The following is a 23,617-nucleotide window of genomic DNA, read 5'->3' on the forward strand; positions in this document are numbered from 1 at the left end:
TGCTCTGTCTTAAGATAGAAGAAACAAAATAAACCAATGCATCTTATCCAAAAGAAAAGCTATCAATGTCACTGATCATCCTGCCACGACAACCTCAAGTGCTGACATGAGTTTCAGCTTTATTAGCTGTCTTATTTCCCGGCATCAGACCTCGTCTGTGCCGGCAGGCATTTCACCGCTCTTCTGAACATCTACACCTAAGACATATAAAGAAATACATATATAGGCAGGGAGTGTACAAAATATAATCTCTTAATGATACACCCAGCAGGTCACAGACAGATGTGCAGCTGCAGGCTTTGTTGTCATGGTTTTATCTTGATGTCCACTTTTATATTCTGGCTGGAACACGTAAGGGAGGGAACCAGAGATGCTGAGGTCATTCAGAGGAAATGCTGAAATCATTGCAGCAATAACCTGATGATGCATCGGGGGCTTGTATCTCTGGGTTGTGCATGTAAATCAAGCGGAGCTGTGCCCACTGAAGTCCTCCTCCAGGAGGAATCCTCAATTCAGGAATATTAAATTCCTCCTCCAGGAGGAATTCTGAATTAAGTAAATAAGTTTCACTTAATTACTTTTTTAGGTTTTATAAAATATATATAAATGTGAATATGTGAAATTAGGACATACTGGAAAGTATTAATTCCCTTTTGTGTTAAAAGTTTCGATGAATAAACCATAACTCTTGATATATTTAACATCCAGCTACATGAACTTACAATGTATTCCCAAAAGTTAATGATATAATGCAAAAATTATATTAAAATTGGATTCTCTAACTCACTAACTTTTAAGATGCCTTGCAGACCACAGGAAAGAGCATTGAGCATTAAGCCCCTCCGAGTGGAGCAGAAGGGGCTCGCTGGACAAATCAACCTGGCGGAAGTTGATTTTTTTTGGGGGGGAAGTAATAAAACAGTTCATACCACAAACCCTCAACCCCCTGGCCAAGTGCATACACCCCCCCCCATCTCAACCCAACAATACCTCTGAATAACAGTCAGGAGGCCGAGCGTGAAGAGGCTCCTGGATGCCCCGCGGACAGTGCAGGAATGCCCAAAGCCTTTACATTCCTCCGCTCTCAGACTGAAAGAACTGAAACTCTCTTATAACTCACCGCAAAAAATCTTTAAGCGAAAAAAAAAAGGACAAAACTTTGTTTCGTACAACTTGTCTGGTTGGTACCTCTCACAGACAGACACTCAATAGTAGACAGAGGAAGTCTATATTTGAGGAAAGGTAGAAAGGTTGTTAAACTTAAATGCTGTCTTGTCTCCCAAGCAGTGAATACACTGAACAGTCAATATTCCTCACTGGGGTCTTTCATGCTCAGTTAAGTAAATGCATTGATTTGTGTCCCCAGGACCTGAGGAGAATGTAATTTAGAAGTATAAGCACAATGGACACAATGTCCATCATTGACAAGCTTGAGTGTCTGTACAACAATTACTTAAGAAATAAAAGTCGGGTTCGGTAATTGGTATCCTTTGGTCTTTGATTTGGTCGGGGTATGTCTTTTTTTCTTTTTTTTTTTAACCTTGGAATTCCAATCCAGCTGAGCTCACCTATTATTACTTTCCACTGAACTTTCCTCCATCAAAGTGTGGCCCTAACTGTCTACACTTGAGTGAAGCCCATCTTTACCAAGAGAGAATGTCGAGAAGGTGATGCTGAGAGCTTTCTCCGCCAAGTGTGGTGGAAAATAACCATTGTCTGAGTGCTTTCATCACCTTCAGCGCACATCAGACATCGAGATGCCCAAGGATGTCATTCAAGAGACACATGAGATATTTCGGAAGCACTTGAGTTTGCGAATAGCAGAGGAATAGTGGCAGTGAAAGGTGGTCACACATGCCAGCGCAAAGCTTTGGAAACAAAGTTAACGTTTTTTTTTCAACAAACAAATAATTAAGGGGTTTACCTGACAGGATAGGCATGGGGCGATATACGATATTATCGTATATCGCGATAAAAAACGGCCGCGATAACGTTATCGTGGGGTACTGTAATTATCGCCAATTTTTTTTTTTTTAAATCATACATGGCTACCAGCCAGGTAGAAGCCAGTGTTATTTTTTTCATGTATTTTATTAATATTATTTATTATTATTATTTATTTAATATTTTTTCAGAGAGTAGTACAATCCGTGTGCATTTGACTACTGTGGCACTTTATTTTCACTCAATCTTTGTGTTGGCCATGCAGCTTTTGTTTTGTATACTACAGAGCAGTGCCTTTATTTTATTATTTTTCCAGAGAGCCGTACTAAGTAGCAGGCAGCCAGCCACTGTTAAAGTTTCAGAGAGTAATACAATCAGTGTGCATTTGGCTCTACTTTATCACTTTATTTCTATTCGTCACTTATTTCTTTCGACTCTCAGGGAAGTATTTTCTTACAAAAAAAGAAAGTTCAAATAAGTACTGGTACCGGTACTATAGTTTACACATTGTAATGCATAACATTTACAGTACACTATTTGTTCTCTACCTCAAGTGTCACTGTGTTGAGAATGATTTGAGAATAAATGTTCTGAAGGAACCAGTGGATCCACGGTTAGTGTTTTTCCTTGCATTTTAAGAATTTTATAAGCGACACGCTAATATCGTGATAATATCGTAATCGTGATATTTTTGTCCACTAATATCGTGATATGAAATTTTCATATCGTCCCATGCCTATGACAGGAACAGATGAATTACCATAATGGAAATAATTAAGAACTTTTTTTGAAAATTAAATGAACAAAAAAAGGTTTAAAAGGCTTAAAATACTATAATTAACACAAATGAACACGGACACTGAGATATTTACTTTACATTACAAGGACAACTGGAGCAGAGGGCAGTAAAAAGGCTGGTAAATGATCTGCACAGTGAATACATATACATAATCTAAGAGGGGCTGAGCCAAGAGGGAACATTAGGAAGCTGTTTAGCACTCTGTGAAAGGCTGCATAGACCTTTATATCAGCAGTTTAAGAGTAAGTTATTGTTTTGTTTTTCTCTTTTTTTTTCTTCCATGTAATAAAGCCAAAATTCAAGAGGAAGGAATTCAAGACCAAATCCAAAACTGAATGATGAAAAATTTTAGGCCCTCAGGCAACACTGCTTTAGAAACAAACACACTTCTGTAGTGGGAATCTCTGACTGAATACAATCCTTTTATTATTCCAATCAAAGGTTGGTTTAACAAAACATAGGAGTCACAATTATTTTGATTCATTTCTTCTTTTTTTTTTTTTTTCAAATGAGCATTTGCGCCGTTCGGCTTGCTAATAATGGAAAAACAAGTAGCTGATTGTGAATGTATAGGTTTGTAGAAAAGCTTTCCCTCTCCAGCCACTGCAGGCTCTGCAGCATGACTTTAGCACCGGTACGACTAACTACTGGAAAGGTCTGCTTTTCGATTCCCCGAGGAGAGAAAAATCTCACATATAACTCAGCAGGACACATTTTGAGCTCATGTCACACCAATTTAAAAGTCTCTGCCTGTTCTACCAGCTTTACAGCTCATTTAGATGTCCTCTTAATGGCATTGACCCAATCTATTTGTCAGATTTTCCTTTTTACTCATAGACTCTCCAGACTTGTTTTTAAAGAGGGTGTCTGATTTTACTAAAAGACTAAAAGAGGCAACTACTCCCACCCAATAATCAGTCCACAATAGACCTTTAGAGAAGCAAACATCAGCTGGTGTGGAACATTCAGGTTTGTTTTAACACAATGCTAACAGGGGAGGACATAAGTAATAGGGAAAGAGAAGCTATTGTTCCCACATATTAATCTGACAAGGTTTGTCTCACCCCTCGCCAAACAATTCGGACTTCAACATTATTGATTGATTCCAAACTTTCTTTCAAGGCTCAGGTGAAAAAGGTCTGTAACCGAGTCAAGTTCAATCTTTCAAATTTCAGGTTCATTCGAGATAACATGTCAACAGAGGCAGCTAAGATGTTTATGCATTCCATGGTCATTTCCCATATCACTTACTGCTTAACAACCTGGTCGCAGGCTAGCACCACTACTCTAAAACCATTACAGTCTTTGTATAAACGAACACTCAAAATCCTTGATAACAAATCAGTACATTTTCATCATTGCCCAATACTAAAAAAATATAACTTGTTGAGTTGGGAAAATATGATTAAATATGTAGATGTTTGTCTTATGCACGAGATTATATACGGCCTGACTTCTCCTCCACTCAGACACTTTGTCAACATTAGAACAACTGCTGATCGGTTCACAAGAGGTGCAGCAAGAGGGGATTGTATTATTCCACTCAGAAAAAGTTGCTTTCAGTCAGTCTGCATTCTCTGTTATAACTGCACACGAATGGAACTCCATCCCTGCAACTATCAGAGAACTGGACACATACAGTTTATTTAGAGCTCATTTAAAGAAATGGTTGATTAATACTCAGCTCTGTCAGCACTAAAACTTAATTTGCACCTTTCTTTATTTCTGTACTTTTGTACTTTCTGTATCTTTTCTGTACTTTTTTGTATTCTTACATCTGTCCAGGGACTACAGATGAAAAATAGCCTCTTGGCTAACTCTGGCACATTTACAGCAATGTTTTTATTGATGTGCATTGTCCCTGTCAAATAAACCAATAAATAAATACAGTCAGAGAGATTTAGTGGACCCCATTAAGACAGCTGCCAATCTCCCTAGTAGTTATCATCCTGCCAAAGATATCCTGGAGTCAGGCCTTGCAGTGCGAAGAGAAATACAAAAAAAAAACACAAGTTGCATCTCAATTCCTACAGACCTCATTAAGCATGTTAGAGGTCAAACTCCAGGACAGCACATTCACAAGACTGAATAAATATGGTTTATTTGGAAGGAGAACGCCTCTTCTGTCTAAAAAACTAAACAAACAGAAAAACTCACACATGGAAACACAACTGTTGCAAATGAGCAGATAGACCAGGGGTCGGCAACCCAAAATGTTGAAAGAGCCATATTGGACCAAAAACACAAAAAACAAATATGTCTGGAGCCGCAAAAAATGAAAAGTCTTGTATAAGCCTTAGAATGAAGACAACACATGCTGCATGTATTTATATTAGTTATAACTGGGGGGAGATTTTTTTTTCATTATGCACTTCGAGAAAAAAGTTGAAATGTCGAGAAAAAAGTGGAAATGTCGAGGAAAAAGTCGAAATGTCGAGATTAATGTTGAAGTACAATCTCGAGAAAAAAGTCGAAATGTCGAGATTAAAAAGGAAAGGAAAAAGGAAAAAAAGAAAAAAGGAAAGAAAGAAGAAAAAAAGGAAAAAAAAGAAAAAAAGGGAAAAGAAGAAAGAAAGGAAAAGAAGGTACAATATTTTTAAAAAAGCTCCAGGACTCACTAGGGCGGCACTAAAGAGCCGCATGCGGCTCTATAGCTGCGGGTTGCCGACCCCTGAGATAGACAAACTACAAGACTGATGGTAAGTTGAGACCAAAGTGGAGTCGCTTTTAACAAAAACACAATAATCAAGCATGGCAGTGGAGGTTTGATGATTTGGGCTTATTTTGTAGCAACAGGACCAGGGCACCTTAGAGTCATTTATCCTAGTCTTATTCTTACAATAACTCTTCATATCAGAGCAGCCTAGAGGATAATGTGAGGCAATCTGTCTGACAGCTTAGGTTTAGTCAAAAGGGGATCACGCAACAGGGATTTGTGTTTCAGAAAGAAAAAAGAAAAGAGAAAAAAAAGGTCTTTGAATAGTTTTATCACAGTCCAGACCTCGGCTCCACTAAAACGCAGTGGCAGGTAAACCAGAGTCCAAAAACCTCAATGAGCTGAAACAATGTTTGTGAATAATGTTTAATTCTGGTTAACTTATTAGTCTAGGAACAAGTCCTCAAAAAAGGCTTTAGTTTTCTAGATACCCCTACCCGAGGTAGAACCAACCACAACAATTATTTTTATTATGTTTAGGGTCTCGTATTACTGAAATTGGATGTTGTGGTTTTTTATTTTGGGGGGAAATTTGTTTTTTTGGCTCTTCTTTAGAACTACTCCAAACCCTGAAAAGGGCCCACATTGGGCCAGTTCGAATAGGGGAAAAGTGAGAAAAAAAGCCCATAACTTGAGAATTCTCACTCTTTTCTGTATCAAACTTGCTGAGGTTTGAACCAGGTGGCTGTCCACCATCATCAAACAGTCAGAACATGATTTACCTGAGAAAATAGTGAAATATAGCACTGTAATTACACCTTTAGTTTAGGCGGAAATTGTACTTTTTGGTAATAGGAATAGGACTCCTTCACTTTTCTCTCATTTATCAGAACAACATAAATCCCTATAAAATATACTATTACTTAGTTGTCTTGAATGCTATTGAATACTAACCAGTGGTTTTATGGAGATATCTGGTACAGTTCTCTTGAAAATGAGATTTCTTTAGACACATTCCTCTCTAAAACAGTCAAATTAAATCATTCCGAATGAAGGATTAGTGGTATAACAGCCTATAAATTAAGTATTCTCACTCTGATGGTAATCATATCTGGAGAGGGAAAGGCCAGGTGGCTGAACTACATCACCAGATAGTCAGAATGTGACAAACCCAATAAAATTACATTTACCTACATTATATTACAAGCCTCTAAAACGGAGATACGTGTCACAATAAACTTACCGAAACTGGAACATCAATCCAATCTACATATATAGTAGTACTTCAAACACACAAACAGAATACCCAATGAAAAGTCATACAATTTATTGGAAAAAAAAAGTCATAACATTTCTGGAACCAGGAAAAAGTTATAGAATTTCATAAAAAAAGTTGTAAACCTTTGTGGAAAAAATCATAACATTTTGCCAAAACAGTCATACATTCCCAGTTCCCACGCAGTTTAGTCGTTGATAAATGATAAAAAATTACCTGAGTGTGAGATGGCGCAAGACCCTTTCTTCCATAAACTCCAATCAGCGCGTTCCTCTGTACGGAGATGTTGAACTTGAGGAAGCGCGGCTGCTCCATGGTGAGGTGCGAGCGCCAGAACACGCCCGGCGGGACAATCTGAGCCACGCGCTTCCCGATGTCCACCTGGCCCGTGTCGATGGAGTTGTTCTCCTGGTGAAGCACGCTGGTCCTTCCTACACAACAGAAAAGAAAAAAACAAACATCCCACCAATTACTTTTCTATGATGGAGTATTAGGGCCAAACTAAGACAAAAAAAAATAAGGAAATTACGTGAATAAAGTCACAATAATATGAGAATAAAGTTGTAATATTACGAGAATAAAGTGGTAATTTATGAGAATAAAGTCGTAATATTACGAGAATAAAGTGGTAATTTATGAGAACTCTAACAGGAAGAGCACATACGTCTTTTGTGGAAGAGGAGCTGTCTGGTATAGGCATAAAGATTTTCCTCTTCCACAAAAGACGCAATTTCTTCCAAGTCTGTGTGGTTCCTTCTTCGAAATAGACGCAGTCGTTTGCACAATCGTTTTAACGTCCTTATACTGATAACAATTCGATGCTGATGTGCCAAAAGATTATTAAGTATTTTCTTATTTGTGAAACCGATACCAAAATATAACTTCACAAGATGCTCAATATTCCTCATTTTAACACAGGTAAAATTCTCGTAATATTACAACTTTATTCTCATAATATTAAGACTTTATTCTCATAATATTACAACTTTATTCTCATAATATTACAACTTTATTCTCGTAATATTACAACTTTATTCTCATAATATTACAACTTTATTCTCATAATATTAAGACTTTATTCTCGCAACATTACGACTTTATTCTCGTAATTTTACGACTTTATTCTCACAATATTATGACTTTATTCTTGTAATTTCCCATTTTTTTGGCCTTAGTTTGGCCCTAATACTCTGTCGTACCTTTCAGGTGTTACAGAACAAAAATAATTCAGGGAGACATTTTTCATATCAGTCCCACTTCAAGTCTCCCTGGATATATCTGTAAATGCTGAATTCTTTACAGTGCAATCCTATTCCCCTTATTCCAGCAGGGACATAACTTTAGGACTGTCATATCTTTTCCAAATGAGCTGTGACTAGGCATGACAGGATTAAAAGTACCGTTTCCATGCACTGGTTACCAAAAAGAGCAGATATAATTTTCTTTGCTCCTTGTGGCTCATAGACTGAGGCTTCGCATCAGATAAAGTGTAAATGGAATCTCTCAGACACACTTATGGGTATCTTGCCAAGGCAATAACAGCAAATCAAAACAATTTGCTGAACGATGTCCTTCAACTGTGTCCTAACGGTGCCAAGAGTGTGCCGGGTGTAATATGGAGAGAAAAAAAAACGGTGGCATTCAATGTGCTTCTACCAAATCAAATTTCACTTTTAGAAGGAATAATCTATAAAAGCAATCCAGACTGTTTCCATCTAAACCTATCTGTCTACGAGGAAGGAATGTACAGAGTAATACAATCAACTCGAGCTTTGCTTTCCCTCTTCAGAAGAACGGCGGCGTATGGACACATGTATAGCTACTAGAATATCTGTTTGTGCCAGACCTCTTTTATTTGCATGCCTCAGTGTTTTGGAGTGTAATGAGGCCATTGCCTGTCACTTCAGCTTCACTCAAATTGAAGCTTGGAAGCCAAGTTTACCTCGAGGGAGAATAATAGCTGGCTATTGATTGCCTTTAAACAGTCCAAAACCTGCCTCGTGCTATCTTAATTAGCAGTACTTATGAGGATTTAAATCTAGCCGAGTTTAAACAATTGAGCTTTTGCCTGGCCTACTCAACTCAATTAATGCTTCCGTGGCCGTGCATTTTAAACAGTGCCCCAAGTGTAGAGATTCATTTGGTGACTTTTGCTGTAAAGGTGAGCCGAGGTGGCCCGCGTTTGCTCCATGAATACGCAATGGGCCAAAATTATGATTAGGCAGCACAAAGCTCTCCGGAGTCACTCAATTGATTTTCAGAAGGTGAGAGATCGTAAAAAATTCTCATGGCTCAATCCCGAGCTCAATGTGAAGGCCAAATGTTTTGCTTTGACAATTATTTTGTCTTAATTGTCATTTGAAAAATGTCTTGATTCAATTTATTTTCCCTTTGGTGCTCTAAAAACTTCTTAAAGCGTCGAGGCTGGATTCACTGTTTGCCATCCCATTCAGAAGGAGAGATTACTTCCCTCGTCCTCTGATCCCTCAGACAACCTCAGGTTTGTTTTTGTGTTTGTTTTTGTTGAGTTTTTTGTGCTGTTCTGAAGACACACAGCAAAATGTATTCAAAAATGTTGATGGATATTGAAGATAAGAGATAAACCAAAAGTATGAGCCACTCAAATAGTTGTATTTTATCTTTCTATGTACAGCAAATGATGGAAAAAAAGAGATTGACAATTCTTGCAAGTTTTTGAAGAATACCTCAGATTTGAGGAGTTTGTTTTCTACTGAACAGTTTTAGGGCCATGCAGGAGAAAAAATATTTGAGAGGGGAAGATTTTTTTTTATTATGCACTTCGAGAAAAAAGTTGAAATGGCGAGAAAAAAGTCAAAATGTCGAGATTAATGTTGAAATACAATTTCAAGAATTAAGTCGAAATTGCGTGAATAAAGTCGAAATTTCGCCTTTTTTCTTAACATTTCTACTTTATTCACGAAATTTCAACCTTTTTCTCGAAATTGTACTTCAACATTTTTTTTGACATTTCAACCTTTTTCTCAAAATTTCGACTTTTTTCTCGAAATTGTACATTTATTAAACATTTATTAAACATTTATCTCGACATTTCGACTTTTTTCTCCACATTTCAACTTTTTTCTCCACATTTCGCATTTTTCTCGAAATTGTACTTTTTTTGTACTTTCTCGAAGTGCATAATGAAAAAAAAACAACATCCTTCTCTAAAATATTATTTTTATTTTTCTCCTGCCTGGCCCTAATACTCTTCCGTAGTTTTCAGACACTACTTAGTTCTTAAGGTTTTTCTCTTTTTCTTCTTTTTTTTTGTGCATGTTAGATCTTCGCTCCTTGTTTCCTTAAAAATATTCAATGTTACAAATTATTATGAGGCCTGAACATCTGGCTGCAGATCTTATGGCTGACTCTGATTTCCCTTGACTGATAATTGTTTTTTTTTAAGTTATCTTTACAGTTTGTAATCTTGATCTAGCTGTTTACGGTTGCTGTTGTCTTCGAAGCTTATGCTCATAATCTTTTTGTGAAAATCTCACCCCTCCCATTCACACCCATATCCGCCGGTACAGAATGTACCGGACCAAGTGCGAATGGACAAGCTGAACTTTAACTGCTGGCTCATACAAAAGCATCAAAGAGCAACCACCAATACGGCTGCAGAATTGCTAGGAACACTTTGGACCAACAAGTTTCTTTAACAATTTTTTTACTGCATTAGAATTGCATCCAAGGGCAGGTTTTTCTTCAAAATATTTTTATTGTGTCGATGGGAACCAGACCAATTCTTTGTATGGAAGAGATAAAGAATTAGGATGACTCGTCAATCAAATGATGGGATCCTGAGCTAAAAATGGCAAAAGTCTCTTTGTGATGCTTTAAAAACACACACACACACACCCACACACAAATACATTCATTATGCATGTCCACACATTACAATGCTTATGTAAGCACTGATTTATAAAGTCCACTGTCTTGTACCTCCATGTTTCTTAAGGAGCGAAGAATTGACAGAGTCTACGTCTCTAAAATCTAAGTTTTGCATTTCCTACATCAAAGAAATCTAGTCCCAGTAAAGTCATGTCCAGCTAGCTCTGACCTCTGAACTGTTTAATTGGTCACACTGATGCAGTTATGCAACACTGATCATCACAGTTGATTAATTCTCCATTAATTAATAGTGTTCTTCCCGCAAACTAAAAGTAAAACAAACTGGAAAGTGGAGCTGTGGTCACAGTTTGGTGTCAAGTGGTCCGTGTGAGAAAATACTTAGAAAGTAGGGGTCAGAGACTAGGTCAGTGTTGTCACACGTTTCCAATGGGGTTTAGCTCAAAGTGTAAATGTTGCTGAGAGGTCACACACTAATTAGCATATCTTTGACGTCATCGTATTACATTAACTTCCTGCTTCCTGCCAGGCCCTTTGTACCGTTTTACTTCCCTCTGTGATCATATTCAGTGGATTATACCACAGCAGAATTCCCAATAAAATCATTCAAATATGTTTTGTTTTTGCTGTCTGACACAGAAACAAGTACGGAATTGTGATTGAATCAATTTGTTAACCATAGTAGGTCATGATCTTTATACTTTATAGACTTCATAAGTGCAGCTTGTAACACCACCATCTACGTTAGTTAGAAACAAACACCTGCACTATGAATAAAGCGATACTGTTTGTGCATAGAAGCGTGCTAATTAGGAGACCTCAGTCTGGTCTGATGGACTTTGTCCAAACAAATGTGAGATTTATCACTTGTTGCCTTTTGAAAAAAAAAAGAAATTCACAAAAAGGGTCTACAAAATAAGCAGTTATTATTAAAATTAATTTAAAAAATGCATGAGTGAAATCTTGTGTGCCATCTGTCACAGTGAAAATTGGTGAACTACATATTAACCTGAAACAAAATCATGAGCAGCGATAGAAAGGTCACAGTGTTTTAACAGGATGACTGTTAGAATAATTGGAGTTCCAACATTTCCTAATTCAGCACGGGTTCAGGTCCCAGCATTCATCGCTAAGTGGATTTGGTCCATTATGATGCAGGGTTCGCTTGGTTTGGTTTTTCCTGTTCTTTATTTTATGGCATCTCTCTTTTTTGTATTGCTCTTATTCAGAGGTGTATAAAGTACTTGAAAAAGTAACTAAGTAAAAGTAGAAATACCATAACTGAAAAAGACTTTGGCAAAAGTTAAAGTCACCCATAAGAAAATTACTTGAGTAAAAGTCTTAAAGTAGCTCACATTAAATGTACTTAGGTATCAAAAGTATCTTGTGAAAAAATATACTCAAGTATCAAAAGTAAAAGTACAAGTACAAGTATTTTATAGTACGCATGAAAAGAAGCAACACAACCAAAAATTATCCTTCCCTTGTTTTTTTATTTCACTTTCAGGTGAATGAAATGTGGTATAGAATACCACACCAAAAATAAACTGTCTTTCTTGCAAAATATAATTCCTTAATTATTTTCATTGTAACGAGTAACGAGGTGGCAAATGTCAAAGTAACGAAGTAAAAGTATTTTTTTTTAACTTTTAAATGTAGTGAAGTAAAAGTAAAAGTCCTGATTAAAAAAAAAACGCAAGTAAAGTACAAATCCTCAAAAAAACTACTTAAAGGAGCTTCAGGCTCCTTTTAAGAAATGAGACTCTCTAGCGCCACCCTTCACCACGACGGCCGTTGGGGGTACTGCAGCCAACAGTGAAGCCGGCACGGGAGAACGGGGAGAACGCACATGCAGCGTCATGTGACGTCACATCCACAGCCCAGCGCGGGAAATTCGGGACCGAATTGCAGCAAATTTTGCAGCACACAGCCTGTTCAAGGCAAAGGAGAGATACACTAGAGGGCTCATTCTTTTTGGTTTGGAACGCTTCATCTGACATTATTACTAGAAAACTTAAAATGTATACAGATTTTTTTCATAAATCCTGCCACAATCCGACCTCAAGCTCCTTTAAGTAGTGTAACGAAGTACATGTACTTTGTTACTATACACCTGCTCTTATTCTGTTGTGGTTTCAGGTGGTTTTCCAGGTCTTTTTGGTTTTTCTTCGTCATGATTTTTCTTACATTACCCTTATTAAGGATCTATTCTTCAGTTTTGCTTTATCTGTGCCTTTTCTGATTTTAGGTTTATTTCCTGTCTAATTTTAAACATGTAATACCTTGTGTGTTGGCTAAGGTTTGACTTTTCCTGTTCACTTTTGTCCTTATTGGCAGGGGCGAAAATCCCATTTCATAGTTTGGGGGGGGGGCAATAAACAGTAGAATTTTAGAGAATAATTCCAGGGGGGGACAAGGAATAAAAGTTGTAGCCTGCCTTTTATACAGTATCTTTTACCGCAATTTTACATTTTCATCTCTCTATCCCCCCAAACAATCCCTAAACTAAAGGAAATACCTTAAAGAATAATAATAATCCAACACAAAACAATTTCTAGAATATACAGTATATTCATTGTGTTGTCAAACATCTGACAACTAAGCCACAAAACAGTAGTTTTAACTCTCTAACTGTAGTTATTCTAATCTCTGTCTCTGAAAAACATGTACAATGTGTGTCTGTCCACCTCACAGCAAGCACCACACTTTTAGACAAAAGAACCAAATGTATTTTTTCTGGCGTCACTGGATCCCACAAACTCCTGGCAGACCATCTCCATGTCCAGCTTATCAAGTCTTTCTTTATGGACATTACATATGACAACACTGTTGACTATCACTTTTTGTAGCTTTTACGTTACATGTAGTTTAACAGCACTCGTAATTGGGCAGGCTTTTCTAACAATGCAGGATATATTTTGCAGACAGCCTGGACCTGGCGCTTTTTGTAAATAGGATGTGTGTTGTTGTAATTTATGTCACTATATCTGTGTGGAATACTCACCTTTTACACCACGACTGCGGTGTGTAGGTGCTGAGTATTGGTGTGTGTGGACTAAACCATTTCTAGGAATGGGAGGGGGGGGGTTAAATCTTTAAAGATGTGTATAGCACATTATTGCACGATTATAATGAGCACTGCTTACATTGCGCTTTCAATAAATACTACTGCATTGTTCAAAAATTATTAATTCTGTCTCAAATTATTCTAGGGGGACAGCTTTACTAATGGGGGGGACATGTCCCCCCTGTCCCCCCCGGGATTTCCGCCCCTGCTTATTGGTCACACCCTTACGTCTACATATTGGCTGGATTTTCCTTCCCCCCTTGCTGGTCCGTTGTCATCTTTTCAGTCTTGCTTGTTTTGTCAGCTTTTATTACTCCATGCGTTTTGCTTCTTTTCTGTCTTTGGATTTCAGGTTTTTGGTTATCCGGATGAAGCACGGCAAATTTAAGCCTTTTCATCTTCTTTGAAGACATCTATACTCTTCTGTTTTTCTGCAGGCCTGATAAGTGGAGTTTACAGACGGAGGGTATTCAGTTGATTACAATCCGACTTCACATGATGACACCAAATCCTATAAGCTGCAACATTAAATCTCTGACCTACTATTTCAGTCAGCCAAACACTTTGATTATGTCGAGCACCGGCAGAAGTTCAGTCTTAAATTGTAAACATAGAGAAGCATAACCTCCCCCAATCACAGGATCTAGTACTGTTAAATAATAATACCAAAACACATCTGTGTTTTATCAGAGAGTGAATTAACTGTAATAATTATCAGTACATAGGGCTGGGCGATTTTGGACAAAAAACAATGGAATAAATTGTTTCAAATATTTTATCTTTATTTTTAAAGAAAAATAGCAAAAAATGTCCCTATTGGGAATTAAGTGAAAGATACTGTAAGAGTTTAGTAAAGTGACAACATTTACAATTTTCTTGACCAAACAAAGATGACTAGACGAGCTCTGTCTGTAATGCAGCCAGCTGCAAAAAAGGAAAATCGATTTTCCGATTTTCCTTTTTTTAACATCGATTGTGATTAATAAATCCGATTTAGATTTAAAATCGATTAATCGCACAGCCCTAGTACATGTGTCAGCACTTATGTCCTTACCATCAGCAGAGAGAACTGTCACTATGCTCGACTGAGTGGGCCCCATCTTCCCAACTGCTCCATTTTCAAAAGCTGGCTGGTTCTCCAACTCTTGGAGCTGCCAGTTGAGTCCAAAAAGATGCATTGCTGCAAGACACCAACAAAAAAAATAAATAAAAAAACTGTGTGGGCTTGTAGAAAGTGATAAACAAGACAACCAAATTATCACAGAAAAACAATCAAACCACTTAAGCTACAAAAAGACCTGTGGGAGTGAGCGGTGGACCGGTCCAATAAAGGCAGATAACAACCGCAACAACAGTTTAAATCCAAGCATTTTACTCCACATCTTGTTTTCAGAGACTCCCCCTGCCATGGCTTGACTTTAGTGTAAACACGACACTGTTACAGGCCAGACAAAGTCATTTCAATCGATACTGTGGCATGTTTCCTCGGGGACCGCTGTTCATTAAGGTTCCAAAGTGTCAGCTCACAAGCCGCCACCGCATCAAAGAGAGCAGTAGGCTAAGTTTCTATTTGGACACACAACTTCCACTTCAGACAAGCTACACTGGAAAAGTCTTAAACTCCCCGAGTCTAATACAAAGGAGATGCAGCTTTGTGTGTGAAAGAGTGAGATGGGAGAAGAGACAAAGTGAGAGACTTTAAGAAAGTGGAAGCAGTGTGTTTACAAAGACATCCACAGCAGGAGATGGAAGAGAGAGAGGGCGAGATGCTGCAACACGCTTTTAGTTCTCTTACATTACTAAAATCTGTGTGACTTTCATTCAGACAACTTGCTTTTATTGTTACAGAATTGGATGCAATCAAACTGTGCTCTTGTTGTTTTGGGGAAACCGAGGTGTTTCTGTAGGCGCAGCGTAAGGGCCAATCTCCTTCAAAGCCACCAGCCAGGGAACATGCTGAGGAAGCCTCTTTATTTCCGACTATTTGATCCGCGGGAGGAACTTTTCTCCAACACCCGCCGCTCACTGTGAAGATGGATATCGACTGCAGCAAATAACTTGAGAGGTGGATGTGGGGCCAGAGAGAATATCAAATGTGAAGGCGACCAAAAGAGAGATGGGGAAACTAGTATGAACAGTGTGTCAATAGACACTTTGTTAACAAAGAAGGCTCATACTGCGAGAAACCTAATGAAAATACTTGCGTTAGTGGAGTGAGAATGCACACACACACACACACACACACACACACACAAAAACACACACACACACACTTGTCCTTGGTACATCGAATGAACAGGTGTAGCGTAGCTTTGAATTTCATTCGGATAATGCAGATTTAACATCTGAGTGATAATGTTTAGGAATCCAGCATATTCAATCAAATTCATGCTTAGTCTCAGAATCCATTTTTGTTACCAATGAAGCGAACCAGCAATATGCACAGTAGGAAAGACAGTTTTGATTGGTTCATCAATAGCTTTAACAAGCCTGACTTTTCCGCATACAGTTCCACCTTATGTGACAACCAGAGCAATCTGAGAACATTTATTATCCGTTGTTTGGCCGATGATGGTTTCCCTTGTGTTTCTGGCTGTGCGCAGAAATGAGCATCACAAACATAAAAAGATCCAGTCACAGAGGTAGACGCGGTCCAACGCACAATAAGTTAATCTAAAACTGAAGTTGATTTAAAACAAAGTTGAAACACCCAGCAAACTATAAATCAAAAACAGAATGCAGTGATACGTGAATCACATAAACCCATATTTTATTTACAGCGAACAAACATATTAAATGTTAAATCTGACAAAATAAACCAACTTTAGACAGAAAAAAGTGTAATTTTGAGTATGATAGAAGCAACATGTCTCAATAAAATTGGGGTTGGGTGGCGTTCCCCTCTGTTTAGCACTCCCACTTCTTTTTTTACAAAGGTCCATATATGTTTAGGAGCTAAAGAGACCAATTGCTGGAATTTTGGGATACGAATGTTGTCCCATTCTTGTCTGATTTAAGATCCATGTCATCTGTATGTCGACCTGTATTAATATATGTAGATATATAGATGTATATTATGGATATAGATATGTTATATGTAGGTATTTATATGGATATATTGAGTTGTATTATACGTACAGTATTTGTGTATCTATATCTCTATTAATATATACTGATTTATAGTTATATGTAGATATGTCAATATATAGATTTATAGTAATTTTTATGTATATAATGGGAGGTAAATATATGAACTAGTGTATATATAGCATATCTACTCTTATATAGTTATCCAAATATATTGTTATACAATTGCTGTCTATTGTTCTCTATTATATTGTAGTATTTCAGTAAAGTAATGATAATGTAATACTATGCATTATAATTACTTCTATTAGTACATACATACATAGCACAACTTAATGCTGGGCGTTTGTTTTGTTTTCTTTTGTTTGCCTTGATTTGCTTTGATTTTGACTATATTTATATATAAATATAATTGAGTATTATATCAAAATATTGAACAGTTATTAAAGTAGGTATGGGTGTTTTATAAGTAAGCTTATTGAAACTCGTCTTGTAAGAATGTATGTAAGACTCAGGGGTAGGACTCGATAAGTGGTTACTTCATTCCTACTCCATGCTATATATATATATATATATATATATATATATATATATATATATATATATATATATATATATATATATATATACACATATTTGTATTCTGTTTTTTTACTTTTTTGTACTCTTGTTCGAAAAATAAATCTTCAAATCAAATCAACAGCTCTGAATCTTCTCAGGACTGGAAGTCTCCTAGCAGTGGGTCAGTAGAGCGGGTAGAGCAGGTTGTCCAGTGATCAAAGGATTGGTGGTTCAAACCCCGCTCCCCGCAGTCATCTGCTGTTGTGTCCTTAGGCAAGACACTTCACCCTGGTGTGTGAAAGTGTGTGAATGTGTGTGAATGTTCCGGTGGTGGTCAGTGGATTGGCTGCCACGTTTCCATCAGTCTGCCCCGGGGCAGCTGTGGCTACACATGTAGTTTACCATCACCACGTATGAATGAGGAGTGAATGAATAATGGAACCATTGTGAGCGCTTCGAGTGTCCAGAAAAATGTGATATACAGCTGATGCATTATTACTATGATGCCATATTTCTGTAGTATGCAGCTTTGCTTTGTCCAGCTGAAACATGCAAGGTTTTCCCTGTGAAATACTGTACATTGTCTGGATGGGAGCACATGTTGCTTTAAAGATGTATATAGCTTTCAGTATTGATGTTTTCTTTTCACATGTGCACAGCTGCGCGCTACGCATTGCTTAGGCGCCTATGGAGCCTCATGCCAGCAGAGACGCCTGCTTTTCAACTGAGCGCTAACAGGCCGGGTGTTTCCTCTCCTCTTTAGTCTGAAGGACACAGTTTCAGGCCACGTTTCCACATAGTATTTACAAAAACTGATATTTCCCCCTCTACGTTTTGAAAAATACCATCATTTACACGAACCCGCATAAATACGCTGTTAAGGTGCTATGAGCAGCCAAACCTACAGGGGGCAGTGTAACGAGAAGCATAAAGTCATGCTAGCTAATCGGATTTCCTGGAAAAAAACGTCAAACGACACGAGTAACTTCCAGTTACTTCCAAGATGGAACGAGAGTCCTTCGTTTGGAGTGACAGAGAAGAGTTACTTTGTGTGTGACTATGTGACTTTAGAATATAAAACAGGTAAAATACAAGAAAATATTGACGGTGGCCAAACAAATTGTAAACACAGGTCGCACACATGACGCTGGTGACGTTTCTGTCGCATAATGTGACGTTCTGAAGCCTAAATGTCCGTCCCTCTGTTTACAAGCAAACGTGAAGACGGAGTTTTTGCAAATCTCCACTTTGGCCGGAGTTTTCAGAAATTATCATTTTTGGTGACATTGACCTTCGTTTTTGTGTAAACGAACGGTCAAAACGCATGAAAACACCACTGTTTTTGCCACGTGGAAACAGGGCCTAAGTGGTTTCCACTTCAACAAACTCCCTTTTATATGAGCGCTGGATCAGAAAAGATGGCAGACTTTCTAGAGGATGTTTACAAATACCTTTGTCTTTGCATCATAGACGTTTAACTTTCATATGCGCTAGCCAAATTGTGCTCTTAAATAGTGATTTTAGGGAGTGTTTGAATGAATGAATGAAAATATATTTATTTCGGTCAGGTCATTCATAATGTAGTCACCAACTGAAAGCATTAGTTCACATAAAAAAACAAACGAGACCTAACCGAAAAGGAATAGGCTGAAGCTATTGCTTATTTACGCCTACCCTTCTCACATGATCAACTTATTCAGATCAAACATACAAAACATAATATAAAAAATAAATCATATTGTTTACACAATCCCAAAACATAATTCCGTAATAGTATCATCTACTGGATGATACTAATGATTTCATTACAGAATCATGCCTATTTTTAAGGAGTGTGTTTTTTTTTTCCTTTTGCACATTTGGCAAACCCTTGCCCATCTTTACTTCTGAGACCCTGCCTCTCTAAGCTTCTCTATTTTTATACCCAATTATGTCACAAATCTGTCGCCAATTAACCTAATTAGCTGGATGATATTCCTAGAGGTGTTTCTTATTGGTACAACTTATTTTTCGAGCCTTTTCATTTCCAATGTCCCCAACGTTTTTGAGATGTGTTGCCGCCATCACAGCTAGCTAATACTGTTAATGAAATTGTAAAACTTCACCTCCCGGCACACCTTCGATTTCATAGTGTGGAAGCGTCTTAGACTAACGTCCTGGTGGGTTTCAGTAAAGCTGAGCTGATCTGAATTTGCAAAGACTAACTGAGGACAGGTAGCATTAACCCAAAACGAATCCAAAGCCTGAGACAAGAAAAAGGTGGGCCAGCTAAGGGCATTATATAAAAAAATAAAATGTGCAAAAAATGAAGACGAAGAGAAAAAAAATAAATACATTGGGACGGGGAAAAAACCTGTTTGAAGCCTGAAAAAAATCTCCTTCTAAGCTGACTGGCAGGAAACAAGACATCAGGCTTTTGTAAAGGAGATGCTGAATGACAGACAAATATACTCTTAAGGAGTTGCTGCCTCATAACTGAAGGTTCTTGGTTTTTTTTCTCTGATTTACTGAGATTTATCAGCGTTGTTTGACACGTAGGTGTGTGAATGTGTTCATCTCTGCGTCAAAACAAGTCTCTTCTACTGCAGTATGGGTATTAATATATCCGACTGGTTTAAAGCAACAGAGCGGCTGACCGGCTGACAACTTAGCGGACCAAAAACTGCCTTCTCCCCGGTGCCCGCCAGCGAACACAGCCAAAAATGAATGTGACAAAACCTAACCTAACGAAATGCAATGCAATGAATCTTGATACAAGCCTCTGTCTGAAAAAGGAAGAAAAACAACAACAACAGTCAAACCTGTCCTGGCTTGGTTCATAACTTTAGATTGAATCATTGACCAAGATAACCGCTGAAGTTCCCCGTCCAAAGCCTCTGTCTCCTCGTATCACCAACCTTCCACCGGAGAGGAAATTGAGTGTGGCGGACGTCTCCTGTGCATCAGAAGCAACACAGACAGAACCACCAAGAACTAGGGATGGGCGGTATGGACTAAAAAATGTATCACGATAATTTCTGGCATTTATCCCGATAAAGATAAAAATGACGATAAAAAAAATACCAATTCAACCCCACTTTTGTAACTATAAATCTATCTCGCTCTCAGATCCGCCATGTTTGTTACACAAAAACGTCATCAACGGGAATTTATCCTCCTTCCTTCCTTCCTTCCTTCCTTCCTTCCTTCCTTCCTTCCTTCCTTCCTTCCTTCCTTCCTTCCTTCCTTCCTTCCTTCCTTCCTTCCTTCCTTCCTTCCTTCCTTCCTTCCTTCCTTCCTTCCTTCCTTCCTTCCTTCTTTTTTCCCTCCCTTCTCCCCTTTCCTTCCTTCCTTCCTTCCTTCCTTCCTTCCTTCCTTCCTTCCTTCCTTCCTTCTTTTTTCCCTTCTTTCTCCCCTTTCCTTCCTTCCTTCTTTTTTCCCTTCCTTCTCCCCTTTCCTTCCTTCCTTCTTTTTTCCCTTCCTTCTCCCCTTTCCTTCCTTCCTTCTTTTTTCCCTTCCTTCCTTCCTTCCTTCCTTCCTTCCTTCTCCCCTTTCCTTCCTTCCTTCCTTCCTTCCTTCCTTCCTTCTTTTTTCCCTTCCTTCTCCCCTTTCCTTCCTTCCTTCTTTTTTCCCTTCCTTCTCCCCTTTCCTTCCTTCCTTCTTTTTTCCCTTCCTTCTCCCCTTTCCTTCCTTCCTTCCTTCTTTTTTCCCTTCCTTCTCCCCTTTCCTTCCTTCCTTCCTTATTTTTTCCCTTCCTTCTCCCCTTTCCTTCCTTCCTTCCTTCCTTCCTTCCTTCCTTCCTTCCTTCCTTCCTTCCTTCCTTCCTTCCTTCCTTCCTTCCTTCCTTCCTTCCTTCCTTCCTTCCTTCCTTCCTTCCTTCCTTCCTTCCTTCCTTCACGTACGTTGTGCGTGGATTTAACACAGAACCATAAATCAGCTTTACACAAAAACATCATCAACGGGAATTTATCGTTTTTACCGTGAGATACAAATTCTTACCGTGGGGAATTTTTTTGACGGTTTATCGTGAACGGTAAAATATCACCCATTCCTACCAAGAACCAACACTTTTTCGCTGCTCTTAGTCTGAATCCCCCACTTACCTCATCAACAAATTGCTTTGAGGTGAATAGCCCTCCATTTATGTATTTGCATAAGTTATTTCTGCAGCCTTGGCCAGTCCAATTAATATTTATGGCCCAAGAGCAATTCTCCTCATGAGCAAGAAGCTTGGATTAGCGAGCCTCAAACGGTTGATGTCAAAATCTGCCCCGTGGAACATCCACACTGACGTCGGAAGGAGAGGCTGGATTTGTAAGTTCACAACATGCTTGTTTGAGCTCTGACATCTACAAGTGAGGCACTAACACTTCTGCAGCATAAAAATATAACATGGCCCCGAGTAATTCTGACTGGCTGCTCTCACAACAAATTCACCAATCTTGTTGTGCGTTGAGTTGCGGAGCCTGGGACAGATGAAAGCTTTTTCTTTGTACCTCTTTTTTTTTGACAAATAAAATAAATAACAATGTTCATCAAAGCACCGTGGGGCTTTAGAAGGTAAAACAGGACGTTAGTGTTTTTCAATGCAGGTGGCATTATGCTGATGGCCAGGAGAAAGTGTTGTCCCTTTACCAGACAGATAAGTGGCCCATCTGGAGACGCAAAGTGCCAACAACAACTTGGAGCTCAAGAGCTTCAGAATTATTGAGATAAACATAGTTTTACGTCGGAAAGTCTCAGCAGACAAATGTCCCCAGCAAAAAAATAAAAGGAAATAGGCTGCACAGCTAAGAGCGAAGGTGTTCCTGTTCTTGAGAAAACGTCTCCATCACCCTCAAATGGATAAGCAGCAGGGATTGTTTTCAGTGGTAACCGGAGCAAGCCGGGAGTTTCGCTGTGGTAGTATTGGAAAGTTTCTCGCATTTAATTATCATAAGTGGCAGTCACTTGGCACGCTCAGCCCCACTCATGAGAAGAAGCACCTGCAGCAGCTTTTATCCTGCGGTTAATGTGTAAAAAAAGAGGGAAGCTCCAACTATGTCGGCAGTCAAATAAAGAGTTACTTTTTCTGAGTTTGCTTCTTAGTTTGGAAATCTTTAAGATGTGCTTTTCCAAAAGAAAAGATGACAAAAAATAATTAATGTTTCAGCTGAACTGGGCATTAGTTAATATTTTACTCTACATTTGTCTCAAGTTTATCATCATCCTTTTTTAAAATGTATATTCTGTCAAGACATTGCCCACTTTGATTTTGTTTATTCGATTGTGTGGCTTTTTCCAAAAACTCCACATGGTGTTTCTGGACTCGGCTAGGGCCTCAAAGCTGGACCGGGTCCTGATTGGCCTCGCTCAATCTGAACAATCACTGAAACCTTTCCAATCAGGCCAGTTTGCAGGGCTGGAATGGGAAGGACTCACTTCAGCAGGTTTCCCTCATTTGAATTGCAGGAGTTGCCGAGGTCCATTAGCTAGGTTCCAATTTTATTTCATTTTTTTTTTTTTTTTTCCATTTTGACTGTTCTCTTTCCTCCCCTCCTCCCTCAAGGAACCACAAAATAAATAAATAAACCTGAACTCCAGTCATATGTTGTTGTGAAGCTTAAAATCTGGTTGATTTTAGCAAAAAAAAAAAAGAAACAGATGCAGCTGTGCCTTTTGTCTTCAGTCTCATCCCTGCACTCGTGGGGCTGTGACAGGTGGCAGTCGAAGAGCATTAATGTATGAATGCACATTGTCGCTATTTAACACTATGCACCTGGAAGGTGAATTGACGGAGGATGAAAGTGAGAGAAACTGGTGGTAACAACAGAGGTAAGTGGCAGAGGTCTTGCATCTGTTTAACACACTTACGCACCCACCGCTACGCATCACGCACCAACTCCCGCCGCGCCAGGTGAGCGACGGCACAGAGCACACGCACTGGAATCAGGACAAAAATGACAAAAACTTGAACATCCGATAGGTCTGAAATTAAATGAGTTACTTGAGATGACAATGTTGCAAATGAATCCAATCTGTTGCATCCTTTCGTATCAACAGATGAAAAAAATGATACTGTCTGGACCGTGTTTTCACTGGAAGAAAAAAAAAATACCGTATTTTCTGGACTATAAGCCGCTACTTTTTTCATAGGTTTTGAACCGTGCGGCTTATACAAAGGTGCGGCTATTCTGTGGATTTTTCTTCCACCGCTAGTGGGAGTGCTAACCGGAATTAGAATCAAAACTAAGACAAAATAAATGCAAAGAAGAATACGGTACTTCTTCTTTAGCAGATAGAAGTAGAAGCAGATTTCAAACAGATAAATAGATAAATAAATACTGGTTATTTTCTCTTGGTTCTGTCCAGTTTTAATCAGCAAAGTTGCTGCCGTGTTAA

At 38.5% G+C, this 23,617-nt stretch overlaps 1 protein-coding gene across 8 annotated transcripts in view; it reads right to left on the minus strand.

Annotated features, from left to right (window-relative positions):
• The window catches only part of si:dkey-237h12.3 (teneurin-3), a 236,668-nt gene that overhangs the window by 96,331 nt on the left and 116,720 nt on the right, over positions 1–23,617 (minus strand). For 7 of the 8 annotated variants that reach the window (XM_061724889.1, XM_061724888.1, XM_061724887.1 and 4 more), the window contains 2 exons: positions 14,664–14,789; positions 6,892–7,106 (listed from right to left, as the gene is read on the minus strand). In XM_061724889.1, the coding sequence (XP_061580873.1) occupies positions 6,892–7,106; positions 14,664–14,789 (341 nt within the window). The remainder of the gene's footprint in view (positions 1–6,891; positions 7,107–14,663; positions 14,790–23,617) is intronic. The other variant, XM_061724890.1, reaches the window with a different exon arrangement.

The sequence above is a fragment of the Cololabis saira genome, chromosome 7, assembly GCF_033807715.1.
Source record: "Cololabis saira isolate AMF1-May2022 chromosome 7, fColSai1.1, whole genome shotgun sequence".
Lineage (NCBI taxonomy): Eukaryota > Metazoa > Chordata > Actinopteri > Beloniformes > Belonidae > Cololabis > Cololabis saira.